General features: G+C 47.2%; 4 protein-coding genes across 4 annotated transcripts; 3 read left to right on the forward strand and 1 right to left on the reverse strand.

Moving 5' to 3' along the window:
- Positions 1 to 1,919: 1,919 nt before the first annotated feature.
- Positions 1,920 to 3,353, forward strand: N7447_001167 (camp independent regulatory protein; the record flags this gene model as incomplete). The annotated part of the gene is made up of 1 exon (XM_057225443.1): positions 1,920 to 3,353. The coding sequence occupies one exon, from the start codon at positions 1,920 to 1,922 to the stop codon at positions 3,351 to 3,353; it is 1,434 nt and encodes a 477-aa protein (XP_057089459.1).
- Positions 3,354 to 9,888: 6,535 nt separating this feature from the next.
- N7447_001168 (Zn(II)2Cys6 transcription factor) lies at positions 9,889 to 11,800 on the forward strand (the record flags this gene model as incomplete). The annotated part of the gene is made up of 3 exons (XM_057225444.1): positions 9,889 to 10,391; positions 10,447 to 10,535; positions 10,599 to 11,800. The coding sequence occupies 3 exons, from the start codon at positions 9,889 to 9,891 to the stop codon at positions 11,798 to 11,800; spliced, it is 1,794 nt and encodes a 597-aa protein (XP_057089460.1).
- Positions 11,801 to 12,922: 1,122 nt separating this feature from the next.
- On the forward strand, positions 12,923 to 16,916 carry N7447_001169 (putative ABC efflux transporter; the record flags this gene model as incomplete). Its single annotated transcript, XM_057225445.1, has 2 exons — positions 12,923 to 16,169; positions 16,243 to 16,916. The coding sequence occupies 2 exons, from the start codon at positions 12,923 to 12,925 to the stop codon at positions 16,914 to 16,916; spliced, it is 3,921 nt and encodes a 1,306-aa protein (XP_057089461.1).
- A 2,592-nt stretch (positions 16,917 to 19,508) lies between these two features.
- On the reverse strand, positions 19,509 to 20,057 carry N7447_001170 (putative extracellular thaumatin domain protein; the record flags this gene model as incomplete). Its single annotated transcript, XM_057225446.1, has 1 exon — positions 19,509 to 20,057. The coding sequence occupies one exon, from the start codon at positions 20,055 to 20,057 to the stop codon at positions 19,509 to 19,511; it is 549 nt and encodes a 182-aa protein (XP_057089462.1).
- Positions 20,058 to 21,456: the final 1,399 nt, after the last annotated feature.

The raw sequence follows: 21,456 nt of genomic DNA on the forward strand, positions 1-21,456 counted from the left end.
ACTAGGATGTCGTCAAGCTTTTGCGGTCAGCGCAGTTAAAATCAGAACACTGCGTCACTGGACCCGATACGGGTACGAATCACGAGGTTACGGCCACTGTGGCTTCTTCTTCTTATCATCATTAGCCTATAAGATATCGGATATCGGATATAAATTAAAATGCTCCGGTCCAGATTCGCTAAGATCAACCTTGTTTGGATATGACTCGTATGGGGGGACTTGCCAAGGAATAGGGTGCTGGATAAGGCCGCATCGGACGGAACCGCTCAAACCCTGTTTAGGCTATTATTGATCAATAGGGGACCAAGTTCCTCGGTCGGATTGGATGCTAAATCCTGATGGTTAAGTGGGCTTTCTTTTCGTCTCTCTGAGAAAGGCAATTGGATTGAGCTTTTCTGGACGGAAGTCCGATGGAGAGTCCGAAGGTGATATGCACAGATATGTTAACTATGTTATGTAATATGTACATAGATACTCCCGAGGTCCAGTCTGAAGGGTAACCCAAGGTCCACTACAATATAAAATTGATGAAGTCCCCCCTCCCCCCCGCCCCCCAATTTGCCAAGAATGAAAATAAACCACGGTGGAGGGGTGGATATGGCCTCTGTAAGCGAGCCAACATAAAGTTCAGCGCCGGCCTCCTCGTGTTGGATTAAGCTTAAGGGTTCCGCACTAACCTTTTTTTGCGATCAGGAGCGCCACTTTTCTGACACAGAGCATTTATGTACATACCTTTATTAATTTTATTTTTTTTATGTATTATGTATTACCATACATATTGTCTATCTATTAATGCTGATCCTTTTACCCTTTATCCATTTTAGTTTAATCTACCAGGAATGGGGCCTTGAAGGGGGCCAAATTAACCTTACTGCGTACCAAGGAGTTTCAAACCCCGTAAAGCCGAGCCAAGAGTTAAACGTGGAATTAGCCAATCCTGAAAACTATTTCGCTCCCCGTGACAGGAAAATAGAATTTAAAATTTGAGACTTTAAAGATTGGCGTTAAGATTTAGTTATACTTTTGCACATAAATTACCTAGGCTACACAATATTGAAAGCCTTTGTATACTTATTCCAAGGTTCCCATGCATAAATATGGATTTCAAAGAGGTTCCAGTATTACTCCAAAGTAAACCAAACAAGCTAAATAAATTGATAACTTAAATAAAGTAAATAGAGTAATTTAAATTAAACAATCCTCTTGGAATCTCGGCGTTTAGCAAGTTCCGTTCGATCTTTTCGCTTGGATCGCTTGATCCGCTCTTCTCTCCGCTTCCCTTATTTAACCTTTTTTTTTATTTATGATTTCTTCATTGTTTCTTATAAGCTTGCATTAGTTGAAAGATCTCTCTTTCCTAATTTTTTAATTTTTCTCCCTTTCCATCTTTTCTCTCTTTCTCCATCACTTTCATTTTTAGAAAAAAGTTCCCGAGACAACAGCTAAACCGTTCCTTCAAAAAACTTAGTGGAGTCATAAAGTAGGTCTCTCAATCTCTATCTCTTTGTGTCTTTTTCCTTGGCTCTCTCTCCCTCTGTTCGGCATTCTTACGCCTTCAGATCCACTTGGCCCACATCAACCTCTGGGTTCTCCCCTTCCATTTTGGGATAAAGTTGTTTTCAAAAAGGAAAAGAAAAAGAAAAAGAGAAAAATAATACCGGTCTAACCGTCTTGGGTGACGTAAAAGCTCGGCCTTACCCACCCACGCCGGTCTACAGACTACCCCATATCCAACGGATCCTGGTTCCTGTTATATTTGGACCTGAACCCTATTTTCCTTCTCTCCACTTGCGCCTCTTTTCTTTTCCCTTAGATCCAACTCCTCAGTTCGTACTCCCAACCCTTAAAAAAGCCTTCTATCCTTCAACCTGGCAATCAGACCAAATCAACCGGGGTCCTCGGTTGACTCGAGAGCTTGGATGGAGACGTATTACGGGCACGTTCGCACACCTGCGGACGCTATCATCCTTTTCGAGGCTTGTCGCATCGGCCTTTTACCTCGCGTGCAAAGACGATTATCAGAGAAAGAGCGACAATCAATCCGGTCCGGTTCAGTCTTTGTATGGGATGAGCGAGAAGCGGGTATGCGGCGATGGACCGACGGGAAGTCATGGAGCGCCAGTCGTGTATCCGGTAGCTTTTTGACCTATCGCGAAATGGAAGGCAAGCGGGGAGGCGGTAGTGTCTCTCAGGGCTCTACCTCTCGAGGAGGCAAGACGCCTGAGAGTCGGGGCAGTGACGATGACCGCGGCGATGGCACGGACGAGGGACCAGATGGCTACCGTTACAAGCCGGACGGTTTGATGAAACAGTCCTTCAGTATCACGACATCAAACGGTCAACACTTGCATCTAATCAGCTATTACTCACGTTCCCATCCTTCTGCCGCCAACCTGCAACAACCAACTTCAGATCCTGCGCTACGCCATGTTCGACCCCAGAAAGGTCTCTATCCCGAATCGACAGTCAATGATCAGCAAAATCTCCCTGTCGTTACCCGTGGACCTATGGCAGGTGCTGCTTACCCCATCACTCCTCATCCCCTCGGCGCATACCCGCGCGTCACTCATACACAGCCATACCCGCCTGCCTATGCTTGGCCGCCCACTCCTCTCGCCACACCACCGAATGTCTCGGTTCAATACGGCCCTGGTCCTTCTTATCTTCCCCCCGTAGGTGCCAATGGGCATCATCATTATGGCCCGCCACACCACCAGCCCCCACCCCATCAACATGGCGGACTTCCACCGCCTCCACATGGGATGTCAGGCCCATATGATCGACCACCTCATATGGAATCAACATTACCTCCGGCTGGACCGCCCCAACAACCAAGCTACATGAACAGATCGCCACGCTCAATACACGATGCTCACGCACATGCCCATGCGCACGCTCAGGCCCAAGCCCACGCCCACGCAGCACATGCTCACGAGCAACGCACCCCACCGGTCTACGGACATGCTCTAGTTGATCCTCGCATGTCATCACCCCGCGCGCCGGTCCAGTCCATTGCGCAGTCAAATGGACCCGCGCACAGCCCTCACCTGGTAAAGCAGGAGCATCCCGCTTCGTTGCCTTCTCTCAACCCCATCGCCACGTCACCAAAGCCTTCCGATCCCGGGAGTGCTGGAAACGCAGTTCCTGGTATCAACTCATTAATGAATGGTGCATCGCTGGCGCCTCTTTCCTCCTCGACTGCCTCTCCCGGCGGCCCCGCCGCGAACTCGAACGGAGCCCCCGCACAGAGCTCGTTCGCCGAGGGACCAAGGGATATCCCCAATGAGAAGATCGGATTCGGAGGCGAGGACACGAGGGCGTTACGCCAACTGGACCGCGCCTTCATCGCATGAAGCGTTCGATCAAACCAGAAAACAGAAATCCCACATTAAACCCGAACCATCTGGTTGATGCCCAGCTTAACCTCACGCTTTGTCTTCATGTCTATGCTTCTTTACTTGCTGCGGCTCCCTACAGAGGAGAGTCTTGTTCCCATTGCTGTTTCAGAGATATCCTTGTTTTCTCTTTGTATTTGTCATTATTAGCATCTTGCATGGGTCGGGGCAATTCGAATTCTTGCTTTTCATATGTGATCGGGTCATGGCTGCTGGTTCAATGGGACCTTTTCATATTATGCATTGGGATCGGTCTACAAGGTTGGGATGCGGCTTTACTTTTAAATGGGCTACTTATCTCTTGTCAATTGATTGTTTCCATCTGTGAGACTTGCATTGTGCTCTTCGTATACTTGAATGCATCAGTGTGTAGGAAAAAAAAATGCCATAGACACCTCAGAACTAGCTTGGAACAGTAGTTACTCACATTCCTTTTAACGTATTTCACCGGCCAATGGGCCACACGGGCGAGTGGGCCACCCCAAAACACCATAGTAAATGCGATATATTCTACATTTAAACCTCAACAACCATGTTTAATCTATCTCCTCGTTTGTCGATGGTTATTGATAAGACTTATTAGCACTTTATATCAATTCCAAAGAGGGTAGAACATTATCTTACTGTCACTTCAAAAATGACCGAAAATTACGTTCCTAAAATATAGAAATATATATATCGCAGTCATAAAGCATGAACTTTCTCCAAATTCCCTAGATATGCTAGATATCACCGATAAAGCACTATGCTGTAAGGCAAAGTTCCTATAGACCACGGTTGTTGAGATATCAAGTTGTAATAGTTATATCGCATTTACTCTGGTGTTTTGGGGTGGCCCATTCGCTGGTGAAATACGTTACTTCGTATAATTTTAGTTATAAGGTAACAGAGCTCTGCATACTGGCTTTCTTGCGGATAGGCGTGAAGGATCGTTAACTTGGACTACCTCGGACCTGAGCTATGTCACCTTAGCCTCTTTTGAGCATTCCCTAGGTCTACCTAGGTATTGCCTAGGACCTTACCTCAGGTGTATCTGGGCAATGGGGACAAGAAGATGATACCTAAGACCGGATGCGGTACGCCGGGAGAAACTCGTAGGAGTCCATTCGGTCCGAGCTATAATATTGGCATTAAAAACACCCGGGATGGAATTGTTTCAATCTTCCCCCCAGAGCCTTCCCCTGGGCCGGGTATATTAGTTATGCAAAGGTAGCTTTGCCGAACGATCATCTCGCTCATTAATTACTTGGCGCCGAGAAATAGGAAATTGATCAGTCGATTCGATGACACCAATCCTTCGAACGAGCCCGCATAACTTCAAAAGTTAATTCTGCAGGACATTTGCTTGGACTTCAGCCGGAGAGGAACCTCCTATTCTCGAGTCTACTTTTACGAGATATATGAGGGTTGTAGTATCAACCTCATCAAATTATTAAATAAGCATAACATAACTATACTGACAACACACCCAAAGAGCCCTAGAGATCAAGGCAGATCAACGCTGGAAAGGACTCCTGTCAACATTGAATATATCCTTGCCCGGTTTGAACTAAGGGTTGGGGCTTGAATGGTGCGTCCTCGCCATGATCGATCTCCGTTGATAAACTTGAAAACTAGTGAAGTATCTGCAGGATCTATTCGTTTATCGGTGCAATCCTTGGCGTCACTATCGAGCTGGAATAACTTAAATATCCCGGTAAATGACATATGTGCTCCTTTTCCTTCGTGGATATGCGGGATTTGTTCTACCTCAATTCTATCTCAGCTGTTTCCAAATAGAAGTTGATTCTTTCGGTTAGATCCTCGAATGCCCACTATGCGGGGTATACGGCATCAGGAACGACAGCCACGCCCCAGGGGTTCGAAGCCGAGACCGAGTCGATGTGGCTAACGGAAAATACGTCTGCCCAGTTGCCCGGGTACAATAAAGTTCTTTTTTCGGAGAGTGAAATAGGAAGGTGCTATATTCAAACCAGAGGAAATCATACTGGGGCAATTGCGGTTGCCAGCAATGTCTCTGCTGATCAATCCATTGTTCCCGAGGTCTGAGTCTAGACTTATGCCTTCATCTCGGTGACTTGAAAAAGAAAACGGAGAAACAGGTCATCTGGCAAGAGGATCAATATAATTTTCTGTCCATCTGGTCAACTTCAACTGCGCCATGAAGTCCAAGGACGACGATCTCACACTGTTCCTTGGAACATGAGTATTTATTCATGTTTATTATATCCTAATTTCAGAATGAGAAATGGAGGTCCCACACATAGTATGAGAAGCTCGAAAGCTGTGGAATATTTGGGTCCGCTGCATAATTTTGAATAGTAATCCGGGGATTCGCACTGCTAGTTCTACACAGACTTGGTAAACCAGGAAGGCGCTGCCAACTATATGAAACTCAAGTATGCCTAAGAATGACAACATATATTCATTCTGGACAGGCATAAGCCTCTAATATAGACATGATAAACACTGTGTCTTGGCGTATAAGCAAAGAAACATTAGAAGTTGCAAGAGAAAAGGAAGAGTAACTTAATGCTTAATGGATACCAACAGTGAGTGGTAACATGCTTCGCGTGTGTACTACGAGGGAAGTGCCCAGGATCTTCCACTACTCATCTGTTTCGGTTTGCCCCCGGTCGATCTCGCGTTTAAGTTCCCCTTTTTTTTTCTTACCTTCATACAATATAGAAGACAAATGTTAAGAGCCTCAGGTCTTGCTGTTGCCTAAGGCATCTACGATTACCCAGTATTAACACCTCTCTCTTTCCTTCTTTATTCCCTAACTTTTTGGACCTACTGAGAGAGTAACTGTGTGTGATATTGCTGATGGCGCAGTATTATAGGTGTCTTCATTGTTATTTCTACACCCTAGCCTCAAGGTAAGCCTCCTAATATTTAGCATGGGTTTATGCGTCTTAGGATTGTGTAAGGTAACCACCTGGATATTACGAAGGTTGCTAACGATGGCATCTTGTGTGACATACAGAAGAATGGTAATGCCGCACTTTAGGCTGCCAAGTTAGGCCGATATACTGGACAACCTGGGGTTCTGGCACTGGCTGAGAGCAGATATCGACATGTCTTATGAACGTCAAGTAACGAGCCTTCCCACTAGTCATTTTTGCGGACGGGGCAAATAGACGCCCCACAGACAATCACAATACGTCTGAGACCTGGTACTCCGTATTGTTTTAAGAATTGGTAAACAAGTACTGGCAAATATAAAGTGGGTATACCCGATTATAAACAAGGAATATCAGCTCTCATGCCTCGGAATTACATATCCGAACCCATTGAGATGGAAAGCTTTAGATTCTCACGATGGGAATAAGCAAAATACGCCGAGCCTTGATTGAACCTCTGTTAGTAGGTTCGCGCGATCTGGGAGAGAAGGAAGAAGAAAGTTGGAATATATGTTTTTTTTTCAAGAATGTCGTATCCACAATCCACAAGCTCTGTTCTGGATGCCGATCATACTATGAGTTAGCCCATGTCATATGAGAAACAAAAATCACAAAATCACTCATCTCTTGTCTCCATCTCTCGGAAGGGATACTTTTGCTTTCTCTTACCTAAATCAAATGCAGTTATACATGTAATTTGCTTCAGTGGCTATGAGTAGGTCAATCACAGAAGGATTGTGACATAGCCTTGGCAGCCTTTAATTACATCTGAGTAGTCTGAGCTTTGTTTGCTACAATATGTAGCTATGTTTTTCCTATTTCGCATATACGTCATATTATCTTGAAAAAAAAGACATGTTTCAGATTTCCACTAAGTTCCAAACCTAGTCTAGAGAATAAGAAAGAGTTTGTGACCAGCGCCGACTTAATCCCGATTATTCCTACTGGGGCTGAAAGAGAACGAACAGAACCAACGCCAAGCAAGTGGAGCCAAAACGAGGTCAATTTTTCCTGTATGGAGTACATTATACGGAGTACAAAGTATATTGAAAAGGACATCAACTGCTCATTTTGGATAGGTTAATTGGGGAGATCGGCTGGACGAGTTGAATGGAGGCTGTGTGCATCCAATAGGAAGGTCGAAGCTGCATTTGTTTTTTTTGATGATCTGACTAGTGTCCTGCGCAAGACGGCAAGACGGCAATTCATTCGATTGTTTTTGATTGGTATATTCAGCATCGTTGGACCCAGAAATGGTTGTGCAGCAGTTCCGGTGGTGCCTGGCGGGATTTCGATTTCCCTCATGCGGCGAACGCCGGTTAAACAATCTCTCCTCGTGTCCACATCCACTGTTGGGGTGTAAGCCTTCTCTCGGAGAACCCCCGACGATGATTGGGAGTAACTTGATTGGGCAATCACCTTGACCCACATCTGTACGGGGAGGAGGTCAAAGATCAAGAGAGGGAGAAAGAAAAGAAAGAGAGACCGAGAGCGTGATAAAGTACGGAAAAGATGGTCCAGACCTGAACCTCGGCTTAGTTACCATGTTGGTCTACGGTCTGGTCATACGGTCCCCTATTATCCGAAAGTTTTTGGTTTCGTACCCCGTACTCCGTATCTCCTTCGATGCATATAGCTCATTGCCTCATACCCCTTGCCCACCAGGAAGATACAAATTCCAAACATCCATAGCTATCTTTTTTGTTTTACTTCGGCCCCACTGCGCGGGAATAACCGTCGACCCGCCTTGAACCGTGGAAGCGGATACACTTCTTTGTTGGATTGTATAGTGGGAGAAAGGTAGAGAAACACGGTGCTCCGGAGTAAGGGCAGGGATCTTGACGCGCCAAAAAGGATTTCGCGTCCCCATATTTCTTTAGCGAGATCATCCGTATAAATTGCCTGACTCGTTAGCGGCACATACCGTCATCGAGCCATTGACCCATCTCGTTGGTCCACCCCCGTCAGATCAATGGACTTGCATAGTCGATCTTTAAGCATTGAAATTTTTTTTTTTTGAAAGACCCCCTAAAAATCTAATAGACCTCACTTGGCTAACCCGACCTTAATGGATAGATTCCTTATGAAACCCTCATACGTAAGCAGAGAAGCTCGGGCGTAGGAAACTAGCAAGGGTATGAAAATCATCTCTGCCGCGTCTCAGCTGATCAGTCAAAATGATTAAAAGGGTTAAAAAGAGGGCCTCAACATTGGCCCGTTATTAACTCCGGACGAGTGTGTTTCCATGTTAGTCTCCCGGCAGATCCACGGGGGCATTGCGTAGTGTGTACTTTTGATGACCTCGCCACATACCACCCCTTTGGGCTGTCACAGGTCACAGAGGGTTAAAAAGGGCAGACACAAATAGAAAGGAGTGACAAAGCGAATGCAGAATACAGATGCATCCTCCACAGAACATGGCGTATATTCTATAGGCGGAATGAAGGGCTACGGATTCCGAACCTTGTCGATTCCCTGCAGCGGATGTCCGTGCTGGTAGAAGATCTGGCCCACTATTTACCCCAGATTTGTTGGCGTTACAAAAAAGGAGATAATAATCGAAATTAAGTGAAAATTTCAATATGGATGGCGATCGGGGGGGCGCTTAGACCCGAACGATGGGAATGGTCCCCGAGAATAGGAGATCTCCCCATCAGTTTCACCGGACGCGCTTCTCAAAAAGAAAGCAGAGAAAAAGAAAAGGAAGAAAGCTTCGATAGTGCGGGGAGTGGCTTATACTCCAGCTGAATGGTTCGTGGGAAGAAAAAGAAATCGCCAACTAATTCCTCTTAGTACACATCATTCTACCCAAAGGCTCTTCGCGGGCCATGCATGATCACATCCGGGGTTATTTGTCTTGGCTGCAAGCCTTTCCCCCCCCCTCAACCGATCAAGGGGGAATGTCTTACAGTTTTACATCTGGAGTACATAACTCGTGACGAATCATCCACGTTATTATAGGAACCAATGTAACATTTCCCAAACATGGATGTACTCCGTAGAATACTAGAGCTTCCGGTCTAGAATCGTATCAGGTATCCTGTACTTGTCCAAGGTTGATCCGATCCCAAGGCAACGAGTCAACCCAGAAAAACAAAGAGAAAAAAAGCAAATAAAACGCAAAACCCCATAACGATGCCCTTGTCAAATTGCTTTTTTTGGAGCTTCTTCACTGCAAATCAGGTCAGATCCATGCTTGGCCTCCCCCGCATAGAAAGTTTAGGGCAGAAAGGTAGAATTTGTTGGAATTTCTAGAAATTTTAATTCGATTTTTAATGACTCAAATGGCTTAAAACTTAACTATTATAATTTATAGAGAAAACTAACTGGGGTTTCCATTACGCATTGGATTCACCCAAGTCCTACCTAACATTGTATATATTAATATCCTTAATATCCTTCAGATCTAGATTTCCCCTCTCTTTGACTATTTTGATTAATTCTTTGAAAGTGTATTCCCTCTGATCACACGCACTGTGGTGGACCAAGCACATTTTCCCGTACTTAGTTCCCCCTCCATTTATACCCGATAGTCCCCCCCCTCTTGTCAGCAGTGCGCATCTGGGCTCTTATCGGATGCCCTTTCTTCAATGTTATCCATGCATACCTCATTCTTTACCCACTCGGATTTGAATGATGAGATTCGAGAGAGGGAAAGTCGCCGATCGGATGTACCTTCATTAGGGATTCGCGGCTCCGTAATCCGAGCCAGCACATCCAGCGCCAGCACTGGAGCTAGTACTGATGATGCCTCGGTTGATTCACCAGATTGGAATGGCGAAAAATCACCATCGTTCGACCGAGACCAGGAGCAGGTGAAGGGGTTTTCACATTTCGACCCGACGCAATTGGATCATATTATGGAGATACCCAAGGTGGAAGAACTGGAAGAACTCGATGATGACTTGTTGAGTATCAAACAGGCGGATGTGGAGTCGGGCGCTCCCGTTCCTGTTCCAAAGAAACGTGGTCGCCCACGCAAACATCCGCTGCCGGTTCCTGGAGGTCAGGCCAAGATCACCAAAGGTCGCTCCAAGACTGGCTGTATTACCTGTCGAAGGAGGAAGAAGAAGTGTGATGAGACAAAGCCTGCGTAAGTTGTGCTCCTCCTGGGGTTGTCTTTATCTTCTTTATCTAATAGGGGATAGTTGTCAAAACTGCCAGAAGAATGCGGTCGTTTGCGAAGGCTACCCACCCAAGGAGATTTGGAAGAGCGGGAGACAGAGACTAGCTGATGGTAGGCACATCTGACATTTTGATTTTGACTAGGAATGATACACTAACCTGTTTCCTCCCCCAGTAGCTCGATCCCAGTCTCTTACAGCCGTGCCGCGCAGTTTACCCCTCCTCATCGACGGCATCGAAACGGACGTCGACCGTCGCTTCTTGGACCATTTTGTCTACGGTTTTAGTCGCGTATTGACACTCATCAACGATGATTCGAATCCCTTCAAGGAGATTCTTCTCCCGATGGCGACCCAACATAGGGGGCTGATGCATTCGCTAATGTGCTTGTCCGGATCGCATCTCTCAGGTCTGGATCCGGAACCAAAGCTGAAGGAGCGAAAGTACTTCCATTTTCACCACGCCATCCAAGATTTAAAAGATAATATCAATGCATCATCATCAGCTAAGAGCCCCGACGATGATGAGCAACTACTAGTGGAGGACCCGATCATCGCATCCACCATCGCCCTCAGCTTAAACACCATCTGCGAAGGCGAAACAAACGGTGAATACCGACCGCACATGGATGCCGCCCGGTACTTGCTGTTGTCACAACAGCCACGTAATGAAAAATTCCGTCAGTTCATCGTCGAGTTCTTCCAGTACCACGATGTCTCAAACTCCCTTACCTCGCTTGACCGCCGCCCCAACCTCTTGCACAACGGCCTGCACATGCCCAACTTTGTACCCGGTGTCACAGCGGGCATGTTCGTCGGTGTATTCGACGGTCTCTTCAACTACATCTCGCAGATCACCCAGCTGCGCGACCGTATCCGCGAACGCTTTAATGAGGGCTACGAGCCAGCCGTGGACTACCAGACGCTGAGCGAGGCAGTTTCTGTCGACATGGCCATCCGCACTTGGGAGACCTCGCATGAGCCCGATACGCCGAACTGGTGCCTGGCCCAACTATACCGCCAGTCGACCTGGGTGTACCTGTATCGGACGATCCGACCCTCGCGACCGAGCGATAAAATCGCGCAGGTCGTCGATGACGGGCTCAACTACCTAGATCAGCTGCCACAGGATGCATCCGCCTTTAGTATCGTGCTGATGCCGCTATTCCTGCTTGGTTGTTCTGCGTTCTTGCCCGAGCAGCGTGAGCGCATCACGCAGGGCTTTGAGAATCTCAAGTCCTACTCTAACCTGCGAAACATCGAGCCTGCTTTCAAGGTCGTTTCGCGGGTTTGGGAGATTATGGATACCCAGATGCAGAATAGTTGGGATTGGGAAAAGATTATACGTGATATGAATATGGATTTCTTGATTACTTGAATCTCTTTTTTCCCCATATCCTACCTTCTTTCCCTATCTTCCTCCCCGGCCTTTTACCTTTCTGATACCCTGTCATTTTCTATTTACCCTACCTTATTATTTTCTTCTCTCCTTGTTGATTACCGTCTTGGAAAGGGGGATTCTCCCTTTGTCCCATACCGTGGGGACACGATGATCACCCCTCAGACGAGGCTGTACCATGCGGCGTTTTGATTTCATTGTTACTGTGACTGTGATGCATATTTGCATCCTGAAGGCTGGGGAGTATTACGATTACGTTTGCGTTCATGTGTTTTTTTTTTTTTTTTTCTTGGCTTGCAAGCATCGGTGCGTCGCGGACTCTCCGTGTCAAAGGCGTATTCTCTGGCTGCATTGCATTGCATGACCAGGTACAGGTGCCAAGTCGGTCTTTCCAAGATCCCCCCGGTTCCAAAAAAAAAGGGCCGAGTTGGTGTTGTTGTGGAGTGATGTCGAGGGGTCGGCTGGATGATCTCATGAGTTGGATACGTTGTTATGTCTGGAGGAATGTGGTCCTGTCTTGTTATTTGATGGCTTAGGTGATTGTATATATTCATAGTTCCCTTGGGGGTGGCATAATAGGAATTGGGTCTTCATCCTTGTATAGTATCGGGGTTGTTTCTTTCAGGCGTATTGGGCAGGGTTACAGAGTCTAGCCCTTGGATTGTTGCCTCTTGATTTCGTTGTTCTTTTACTGGTCCTAAGGACATTCTATAATGCAGTCAGATTAATGCTTGTGCATATTACATCTGGGTTAAACAGATACGAGAGGCTCAATATATATTTGAATACCATATACCTCTGAAGTTTCACTGCTCCTCGCTTATGCAAGGACCACGCGGGGTGACCAATCGCATTAAAATGTAGGCTAAGTATAGTCTGGGGTAGATCCGAGGTAAGGAAAATTAATTTGCTGAATTGATTTAGACTTTCCAGCCCGTCCCATTCGCTTTTTTTTTTTTTTGAGAATCCGGGGTCATCCTGCAATTATCCCACTCCTACATCCGAGCCTGCATATCATATCCGAACAGGAAAAAGTCCTGTACGAGAAATATGACCTCTCGGGTTTGAGTCGTACCCAATCTCGATACGGCAAACCCCACCATGGAAAAAGATGAGATTACCGAGTTGGGCGGAAAGCAAATGATGCTCCCCGATGTGGGAGACACCGTATACAATCTCTCTCTGCGCGCCGTAAATCCAGTATGCATCGAAGTCCACAACCTATCACTCCAAGTCAACACCACCCCACCAGTATGGGAGACCTCGCCATCACAGATCTGGCAGCGCTTACGGGGTCAAAGACCCTCAAAAACCAGCAAAACAGTCCTGGACAATGTATCCGCCTCCATGCCAAGCGGAAGCCTAACCGCCATAATCGGAAGCAGTGGTTCAGGCAAGACCTCCCTACTCAACCTAATGGCCAACCGAATGAGTCTCTCCCGAACAAACACATGCGGAACAACAACTTTTAATGAGAACCCCGATATCGCGCGTATCCGCAGCGCCTACGTCATGCAAGAAGATGTCCTCATCCCGACGTTGACAGTTCGCGAGACACTGCGTTACTCGGCAGACCTCCGTCTCCCTCCACCAACGACTGCAGCAGACCGCCACGCAATCGTGGAACAGGTCATCCTCGAATTGGGTTTGAAAGAGTGTGCCGATACCCGCATCGGCACGACAGCCCACAAGGGCTGCAGTGGTGGCGAGAAAAGACGCACCAGTATCGGCGTGCAGCTCCTGGCGAATCCATCCGTGCTTTTCTGTGACGAGCCTACGACTGGTTTGGATGCTACCAGTGCGTTCCAGATCATCAGGACTCTGAAACGTCTTGCGCTGGATGGGAGGACGGTTGTTGTCTCGATTCATGCGCCGCGTTCTGAGATCTGGAGTCTTTTTGATAACGTTGTTCTATTGGCCCGGGGAGCGACGGTTTACAGTGGTTCGGTGGAAGGGTCCTTGGCGCATTTTGAGAAGTGCGGATATGTTCTTCCGCCGTTCGTCAATCCGGCAGGGTTTTTGATTGACCTTGCTGCCATTGATAATAGGACGGAGGCGCTTGAGACTGCTTCGAACATTCGTGTTGAGCGGCTGAGGGAGGTGTGGCGGTCGAAGCAGACTGTAGCTACAGACACGGAGGCAGAGGGCAAAGGAGAAGAGGAGACACCGAAGCCTGAAGTCGATAGCTTCGATACTGGAGCTGTGAAGCACGTCTCATTTCGTCAACAGTTCTGCGTTCTGACGTCTCGCACTTTCAAGACTACCATTCGTGATCCGATGGGCGTTGCTGGTAGTCTCCTTGAAGCCGTTGGAATGGCTGTCATCAATGGCTGGATCTTCTTACGGCTTGACGAAAGTCAGGCAGGGATTCGTTCACGGGAGGGCAGTCTATACACTGCTAGCAGCTTAAACGGCTATCTCATTTTGCTGTACGAGACCTATCGGCTGACAATTGACATTCGCCTGTTTGACCGTGAACGCAACGAGGGCGTGGTTAGTGTGCCGGCTTTCCTTCTCAGTCGACGAGCAGCTCGGCTACCATTGGAGGACCTTCCCGTGCCGTTGATTTTCTCTCTCATCTTCTACTTCATGGTAGGATACCGTCTGGATCCCGGACAGTTTTTTATCTTCTTCCTCCTCACCCTGCTCACACACTACATTGCCGTAACATTTGCTGCGGTGGCCATTAGCGTAGCACGGAGTTTCCCTGGAGCTAGTCTGGTGGCAAACCTCTCCTTCACGCTGCAATCCTTTGCGTGTGGCTACTTTGTCCAGTCTAACCAGATCCCGGTCTACGTGAGGTGGTTGAAGTGGTGTGCTTATACCTTCTACATCTTTGGAGCTCTGTGTGCAAATGAGTTTATGGGACCCAATGGCCCGGAACTAGGGCAGTTCTACGCCTGTCCATATTCCGATGACCCTCTAGACCCGGCCTGCAAGCAATACACCGGGCGATATATCATGGAAAGCCTGGGAATGCCATCCGACTGGATCTGGAGGCCTATTGTGGTGCTAGTCGCATTTGCTATTGCTCACTATCTCGTCGCCGGTCTGTTGCTCCAATATAACCGCTTCGCCATAGATATTGCCCAAGCACGAAGAACAGAAGGAGACCCATCTAGTGGGAAATCTAAACTCGCTATTCGCCCAACAGAGGAGGCGCGCAAAGTGACAATATCGCTTGACAAGTACGCGTTGGATATTCGAAAGAGACAATACCCCTGGCAAACCGCGAACATACTACAGATCCTGAAGCCCATTACGGCCAAGTTTCAGGCCGGAGAGCTGAACATTATCATGGGTCCATCTGGAAGTGGCAAGACATCGCTGCTCAACTCCGTAGCCCACAGGCTGCACGGGTCCGTAGGGACACAATACCGCGTCTACGGTAACATGCTATACAACGGCGCTGTACCCTCAGAGAGTGTGATCCGCTCAGTGACCTCCTTCGTAACGCAAGACGACGACGCACTGATGCCCTCACTAACCGTCCGAGAAAGTCTACGATTCGCCGCAGGCCTACGCCTCCCAACCTGGATGTCCCGCGAAGAAAAAGACCGACGGGCGGAAGAGATCCTCTATAAGATGGGACTCAAAGAATGCGCCGACAATCTCGTCGGCAGCGAACTCATCAAAGGCATCAGCGGCGGTGAGAAGCGACGCGTAACAATCGCAATCCAAATTCTCACAGACCCCAAAGTCCTCCTCCTCGACGAACCAACCTCCGGCCTCGACGCCTTCACAGCAATGTCCATAATCGAGCTCCTCCACAGCCTCGCCGCCGAAGGCCGCACTCTAATCCTAACCCTCCATCAATCCCGCTCAGACCTCTTCACCCACTTCTCCCAAGTCCTCCTCCTTGCCCGCGGCGGTTATCCCGTCTACGCAGGCCCCGGGACGCAAATGCTCGCGTATTTCGCCAAGCAAGGCCACGAGTGTCCACGCACAACCAACCCAGCAGACTTCGTCTTGGATCTCATTACAGTCGATCTCCAACAAGCAGACCGTGAACTCGTCACGCGCCAGCGTGTGCAAGGTCTTATTTCCTGCTGGCAAGGTAGTCCCCTCGAGCCGGGGCTAGATCGGCAGACGTCGCAGATTGCCACGCCTGCAGAACTGGGAAGTCTTAAGCGTCAGATGCTGCCATTCCGCGTGACGTTCCCGCTGGTATTGCGTCGCTCCGTGATCAATTTCTGGCGCCAGCCGCCGCTGGTTATGGCGCGGTCGATGCAGATCCCGGGAATAGCGATTATCATGGCGCTTTTCTTTGCGCCGCTGAAGAATGATTATGCAGCTGTGCAATCACGTATGGGATTTATTCAAGAGTTTGCGGCGTTGTACTTTGTTGGTAAGCTTACTCTATTCTCCCCCAGTTCTTGATATACGTCCATTTTATATACGCATACTAATATTCCAAAAAGGCATGCTCCAAAACATCGCAATCTACCCCAGTGAACGCGATGTCTTCTACCGCGAAGAAGCAGACAACTGCTACACAGCATCGACATTCATCCTCAGCTACACCGCACTTGAAATCCCCTTCGAAATAATCTCATCCCTAATCTTCGGCGCCTTGGCCGCCTTCGCAGACAACCTCCAACGCACCGTAACAATGTTCCTCATCAGCACATTCAACTGTTTTTGCATAATCAGTTGCGGCGAGTCCGTGGGCATAATGTTCTGCACACTATTCTCGCACGTCGGCTTCGCCGTCAACGTGACATCCATCCTACTCTCCATCTCAACCATCCTCGGCGGCGTCATGAGTCTGAATGTCAACAATGTGCTGCAGGCGCTGAACCATCTCTCGCCGATCAAGTATGCCATTGCTAATCTAGCACCGTATTCAATGCATGGTCAGGTGTTTCATTGCGTTGATGCTCAAAGACTGGCTAATGGGAGTTGTCCTATTGATTCTGGCGAGCAGGTGCTTGAGCTCTACAATCTGGATAAGAGTGGGCCGATGAATGTGATGGCATTGGGGGTTTGTACAATTATCTATCGGGTTGTTGCTTATGCTTTTATCAAGGCTATGAGATCGCATAGGCTTATGGAGCGGTGGAGGGAGTGGCGGGCTCAGAGGAAGGCTAGGTAGATCTAGGGTTCCTTTTTGTAATTACTGTCTGCTTACATAGTTGAGATACCCTTGCACATACGATTTGCTTTCTTTTTAGATGTCTACACCAGGCTCGACCATATCTTGATAATGACTTCTTGAGAAAACCTTACAGTCCAAGGGTTGAAAGCTAATCCTATCGTGTTTACCTAGACATGCATAACAAGCACTGTGTCTCTTTGTATAAGCAAATAAACTTTCAAAAGTGATAAAAGGAAGCGTAACCTAATGCTTAATGGGTACCAACAGTGGGTGGCCTAGTGGTAACATGCATCGCATGTGTACTACAAGGGAAGTGCCCATGATCTTCCACTACCTGTCTGTTCCGGTTCGACCCCAGTCGTTCTTGCGCTAATTCCCCCCTTTTTTTACTTCTTTATAGAAGAGAAATGTAGAGTCTCATATCACAGTTGATGCCTGAGGCAGTGATCGAGGATTGATCTCTCTCCTCTCTATTTCCTTCCTTTATTTCCTATCCTTTTCAGACCACTACTAGTACGCCAGTTTGGGGGTGCCTAGAGCTCACAAACAAATGCTGCGATTCATGCTACTTTGTACACATGCACCATCACGACAAACGAATCTATCGATGGTCACGTGGCCGTCTCTGTTTGCTCCTAGCTAGTTGTATTTAGATAGTTTTCGTCCCCAGACATGCATGGATATAAACTATGGATATCATTTCGATCTTACTCTGATTGGTTTTGGGTCTGAAAGGCTGTACGTTGTATTCTAGTTCACTTAACGTCCTCCAAGTTTCGAGGCCTAGACGCCTTGGCTTCAACCATTACGCCAAAAATAATGTGGCAACGAAACTCTGTTATTCGCTACTTCGGGAACCAAGAAATTACAGTTTGAACAGATATAACACTGACTTGTTCAAAATTGATATATGATCACGTGATCCGATTTCAAACCGTTGGAGATCAAGGTCTGCGATGTGTACGTTACATCACATAAAAGAAGCATGTTGTTGACTAATATAAAAGCTTGATGTGGTGTCAAATATGACCTGCCTAATTGATCTCCAATAATGAACGGTGAAGCCTGTGACTCACAATTCTACCCGAGAGCACACCGGGTCCATCCAGGGCAGCCGTACCGGCATTAATTCGCCTTGTTGTTCAATGGGAATAGAGTTGGCTGAAATGGATCTCCACCCTTTAACAATGGTTCTAGACTGCGCAACCAAGAATTAAGCCACGCCGAGTGAAGGCCGGCGGTCTTGGCATCGGATGTGGAAGGGTTTAGAACGGCAAAAGAAGTGGGAAAAAAGTTTAAGCATAACCCAGTCCATTGGATGAAAGAAGTTGATTATTAAGGTTCTTTCAACCGGTTCGCCCCCATTAGTTCTTCCCAAACATTTCGGCGAATGTTTCCATGGTTGAAGACGGGTGGTTCGACCAGATAATCAATATTGCCTCATAGGAACAGACCTGTCAAACATTGTCTGCTAGACGTGAATGGATAACTCGGCACTTTGAGTTATGTACCTGCATATCCCACGTGTACTTAGTATACTCGTACAACATACCAGATAGCAACCTATAGCCCTATGACGAAACTAATATGTTAAAACGCGCACTAAAACCTGAATGACAACACCGTAAAACATTGCTCAACAACGTAAAGCGCAGATCATAGCAGATCGTAGCCAAATTAATCCGCCTCGGTCCTTTGAACGAAAAAGATCCATCAAACCATATTGAACCTTCGTGTCGGAAATCGAAAATCGAAAATCCGGAAGCCACGTAACCCCTCAGTGGACACCTTAAAACGCCATCCGCTCATCCGACTGGCGGAGGATCGACATTCTGTACAATGGACCTGACATTTGGAGCTAGATCTACGAATAGGAGATTTGTGTACTGGGGTCCGTTAGGGTCACTGTCTATCACTTGTTCTAGATTGCGATTATACTTGTTCTTTGTGTGTTTGACAACGTCTTCGTGGTTCCACTATTATTATGTTTATGTGATCATTTGTGGATTCGGGGGTTTTACCTGTTTGCGTTGCTGGTCTTTGCTGGATCTTTTCGAGGCTTTTTCTGTTTCTTTCCCGATGATTTTTAAGTTTTCCGAATTCCATTTTACACTTGCTTTTTAAAAGAGGCAAATGGTTTGATAGGTTAAAAAAAAAAACTAAAGACGGAGGAATGTTTTTGGGAAGTAAAGATCGTATATTTCGTGTAAATCTGTAAATCTTCAAAATCTGATAACCATCTATCTATTCACAAGTCTATTTCTTTGCCCCAATGTATAACTCCCATTTTTCCATATTCAATCCAAGTGTGGGGGGTATTCCAAAACCGTAAGAAATCATAGATCGTGACGAGACATCCTGCCCCAGCGGGAATCAACCTGCTACAGATGGGGAGAAGACATGTCGAATCAACCGAACATGTTGCATAACAAAAAATCACCAAGCTCATCTCAAAAAAGTATCACCATCTAGGGTAATATATGAAAAGAAAGAAAAAATCATCTGCCAGCTAGGGCTAGATGCGAGTGTGAAAGAAAAAAGAAAGGATGCACGGTTCAACCGGCAAAAGTCAAAAGCACAGGACAAAATTTAGGACTGGCCGAGAGTCAACTTAAGACCAGTGTCGATGGGGCAGCCGTGGGTGGCGTGGTCATCGGTGGGCTGGAGGTAAGCAGCAGAGCAGGCAGTGTCACCAGCCTTGCAAATGGCCTTGGGGCAAGTGGAAGTCTCATCAGAAGGCACGACAGAGAAGCCGAAGTCTGTGAACTTGTTGTTTCCGGCCTCCATATCGATGCAAGACATGTCCCAGAAGATGGTGTCGCCGGCCTCGGTGTACTCGAACTGGAGCACATCGCGCTGCTCAGGGTCGAGGGCCAGCTTGATGGAGATGCCACCACCGTTGGGGTTGGTGCGCCATGTCTCGGAGTAGGTACCGCCGCTGCTGGTGATGGTCTGCATGGGACCGACGTCGCCAGCTACGGACCAGGCGTAGACGTCCTGCTCGAGGTTGTTGGTGATTGTGACACCGCCGCCGTCACGACGGACCATGCCTGAGCGACGGGCCATCATGTCCTGTGGAAGAGCGGAAGCGATGGTGGTGAAGAGGGCAGCAAGGCCGAGAGTCTTGGTGAACATCATCTTGAATGATTTAAGATGTAGAGAGTGATGTAGTTGGGATATGATTTTTGAAATCTGATCGACAGATGTAAAGAGTGCAACGAGAGTTGGTCTCTTAAGAGAATGAATGTAAAGAAAGAATGTACTGTTTGTACTTTGTGTAGAGAATGTGTTTGAAGAATACAAATCCCCGGGGTGATCGAGGGGGTTTATATAGATTTTGAACTGGAGATGCATCTACACAAAAGAAAACGTGCGATGCCACCCACACTTGGAGCCATGGATCGATCCAGGGAATTGTGGGTCAATCGAAAGGCAAAAAGGCGAAAAAAAATAATAAAAAATAAAAAATGAAAAACCCAAAAAAGAAAGAGTGGAACCAGATCAGGGCGTCTCGCCTCCAGATTATTCTAGTTTCAGAGCCCAGATCGAAGATTCTTGGGGTATATTGTAGAATCACTGCAATGTATATCAGATATGTAAGATATCTACATCTAATATAAACTGCATAACGCATTGCTACCAAGGGCATCACCGCCACATGTACACCGTATATACGCTATAACCCTATGTGCAGGCCCGTAGTCAACGCGGCTAAGTGCGTGGTCACAGTAACTTCTGCGTGTTTCTACAATCTACCACGATAAACTACCCCACTATCGACTGAAAGCCGAGATAACATCGTGGCAATAGCGCCCACATCTTCTCGCCCGAACAAATTCGCCCCGAACCCCACACGTCATGTCCATCCGGCCTCCTCCGTTCTTCCAAACAGATCAAAGGAATTGTATCACAAACTTCGAACCAGCAAAAATTCCATGGCAAAGAACATGGAAGAAGCTCGGCTGCATGGCTGCACAGCCACTTAGCTCGTATTTTCGCCAGGAACCGCTGGGGGATTCGAACTCATTCTATGGTGGCCACCACATGGAAGTTTTCTATCCCATTCCTTCGGATTACATTCGGGGGTTGTTAATTGAATAGGAAGAATTCAGTAGAAAGTCTAAGGCAAATGTGTGAAGGTTCGAAGAGAAAGGTGTTGTGCTTTACCACAATGGTGGCAAGTAGGATATTAACAATCTAGACAATGATATTATGCAATATACAAAGTATTGCAAAGGTCAATTGAGCCAGTCATAATACCTCCTACAGATTATATTTCTATAATTACCAATCCAACTGGCCTGTGGCTCCATGTCCAATGTCGATACTTCCTATACGGACAACTTATCCCTACTAGGTAGGTGGGAGCTGACACTCCACACAGCTTGGACCTTACAAGAAAATACACTTGCATACAAGATATTAGAATAATCTTCGGTGTCAAAGACCCTGAACCAATGACCCATTTAGCAACACGCCTGGGGCCCACCAGACGCCTCTGACGTTGATCTGGGCCGATATGATTGACCGTACCTTG

This window comes from Penicillium robsamsonii (assembly GCF_028829455.1).
Source record: "Penicillium robsamsonii strain IBT 29466 chromosome Unknown utg000001l_segment0_segment0, whole genome shotgun sequence".
Classification (NCBI taxonomy): domain Eukaryota; kingdom Fungi; phylum Ascomycota; class Eurotiomycetes; order Eurotiales; family Aspergillaceae; genus Penicillium; species Penicillium robsamsonii.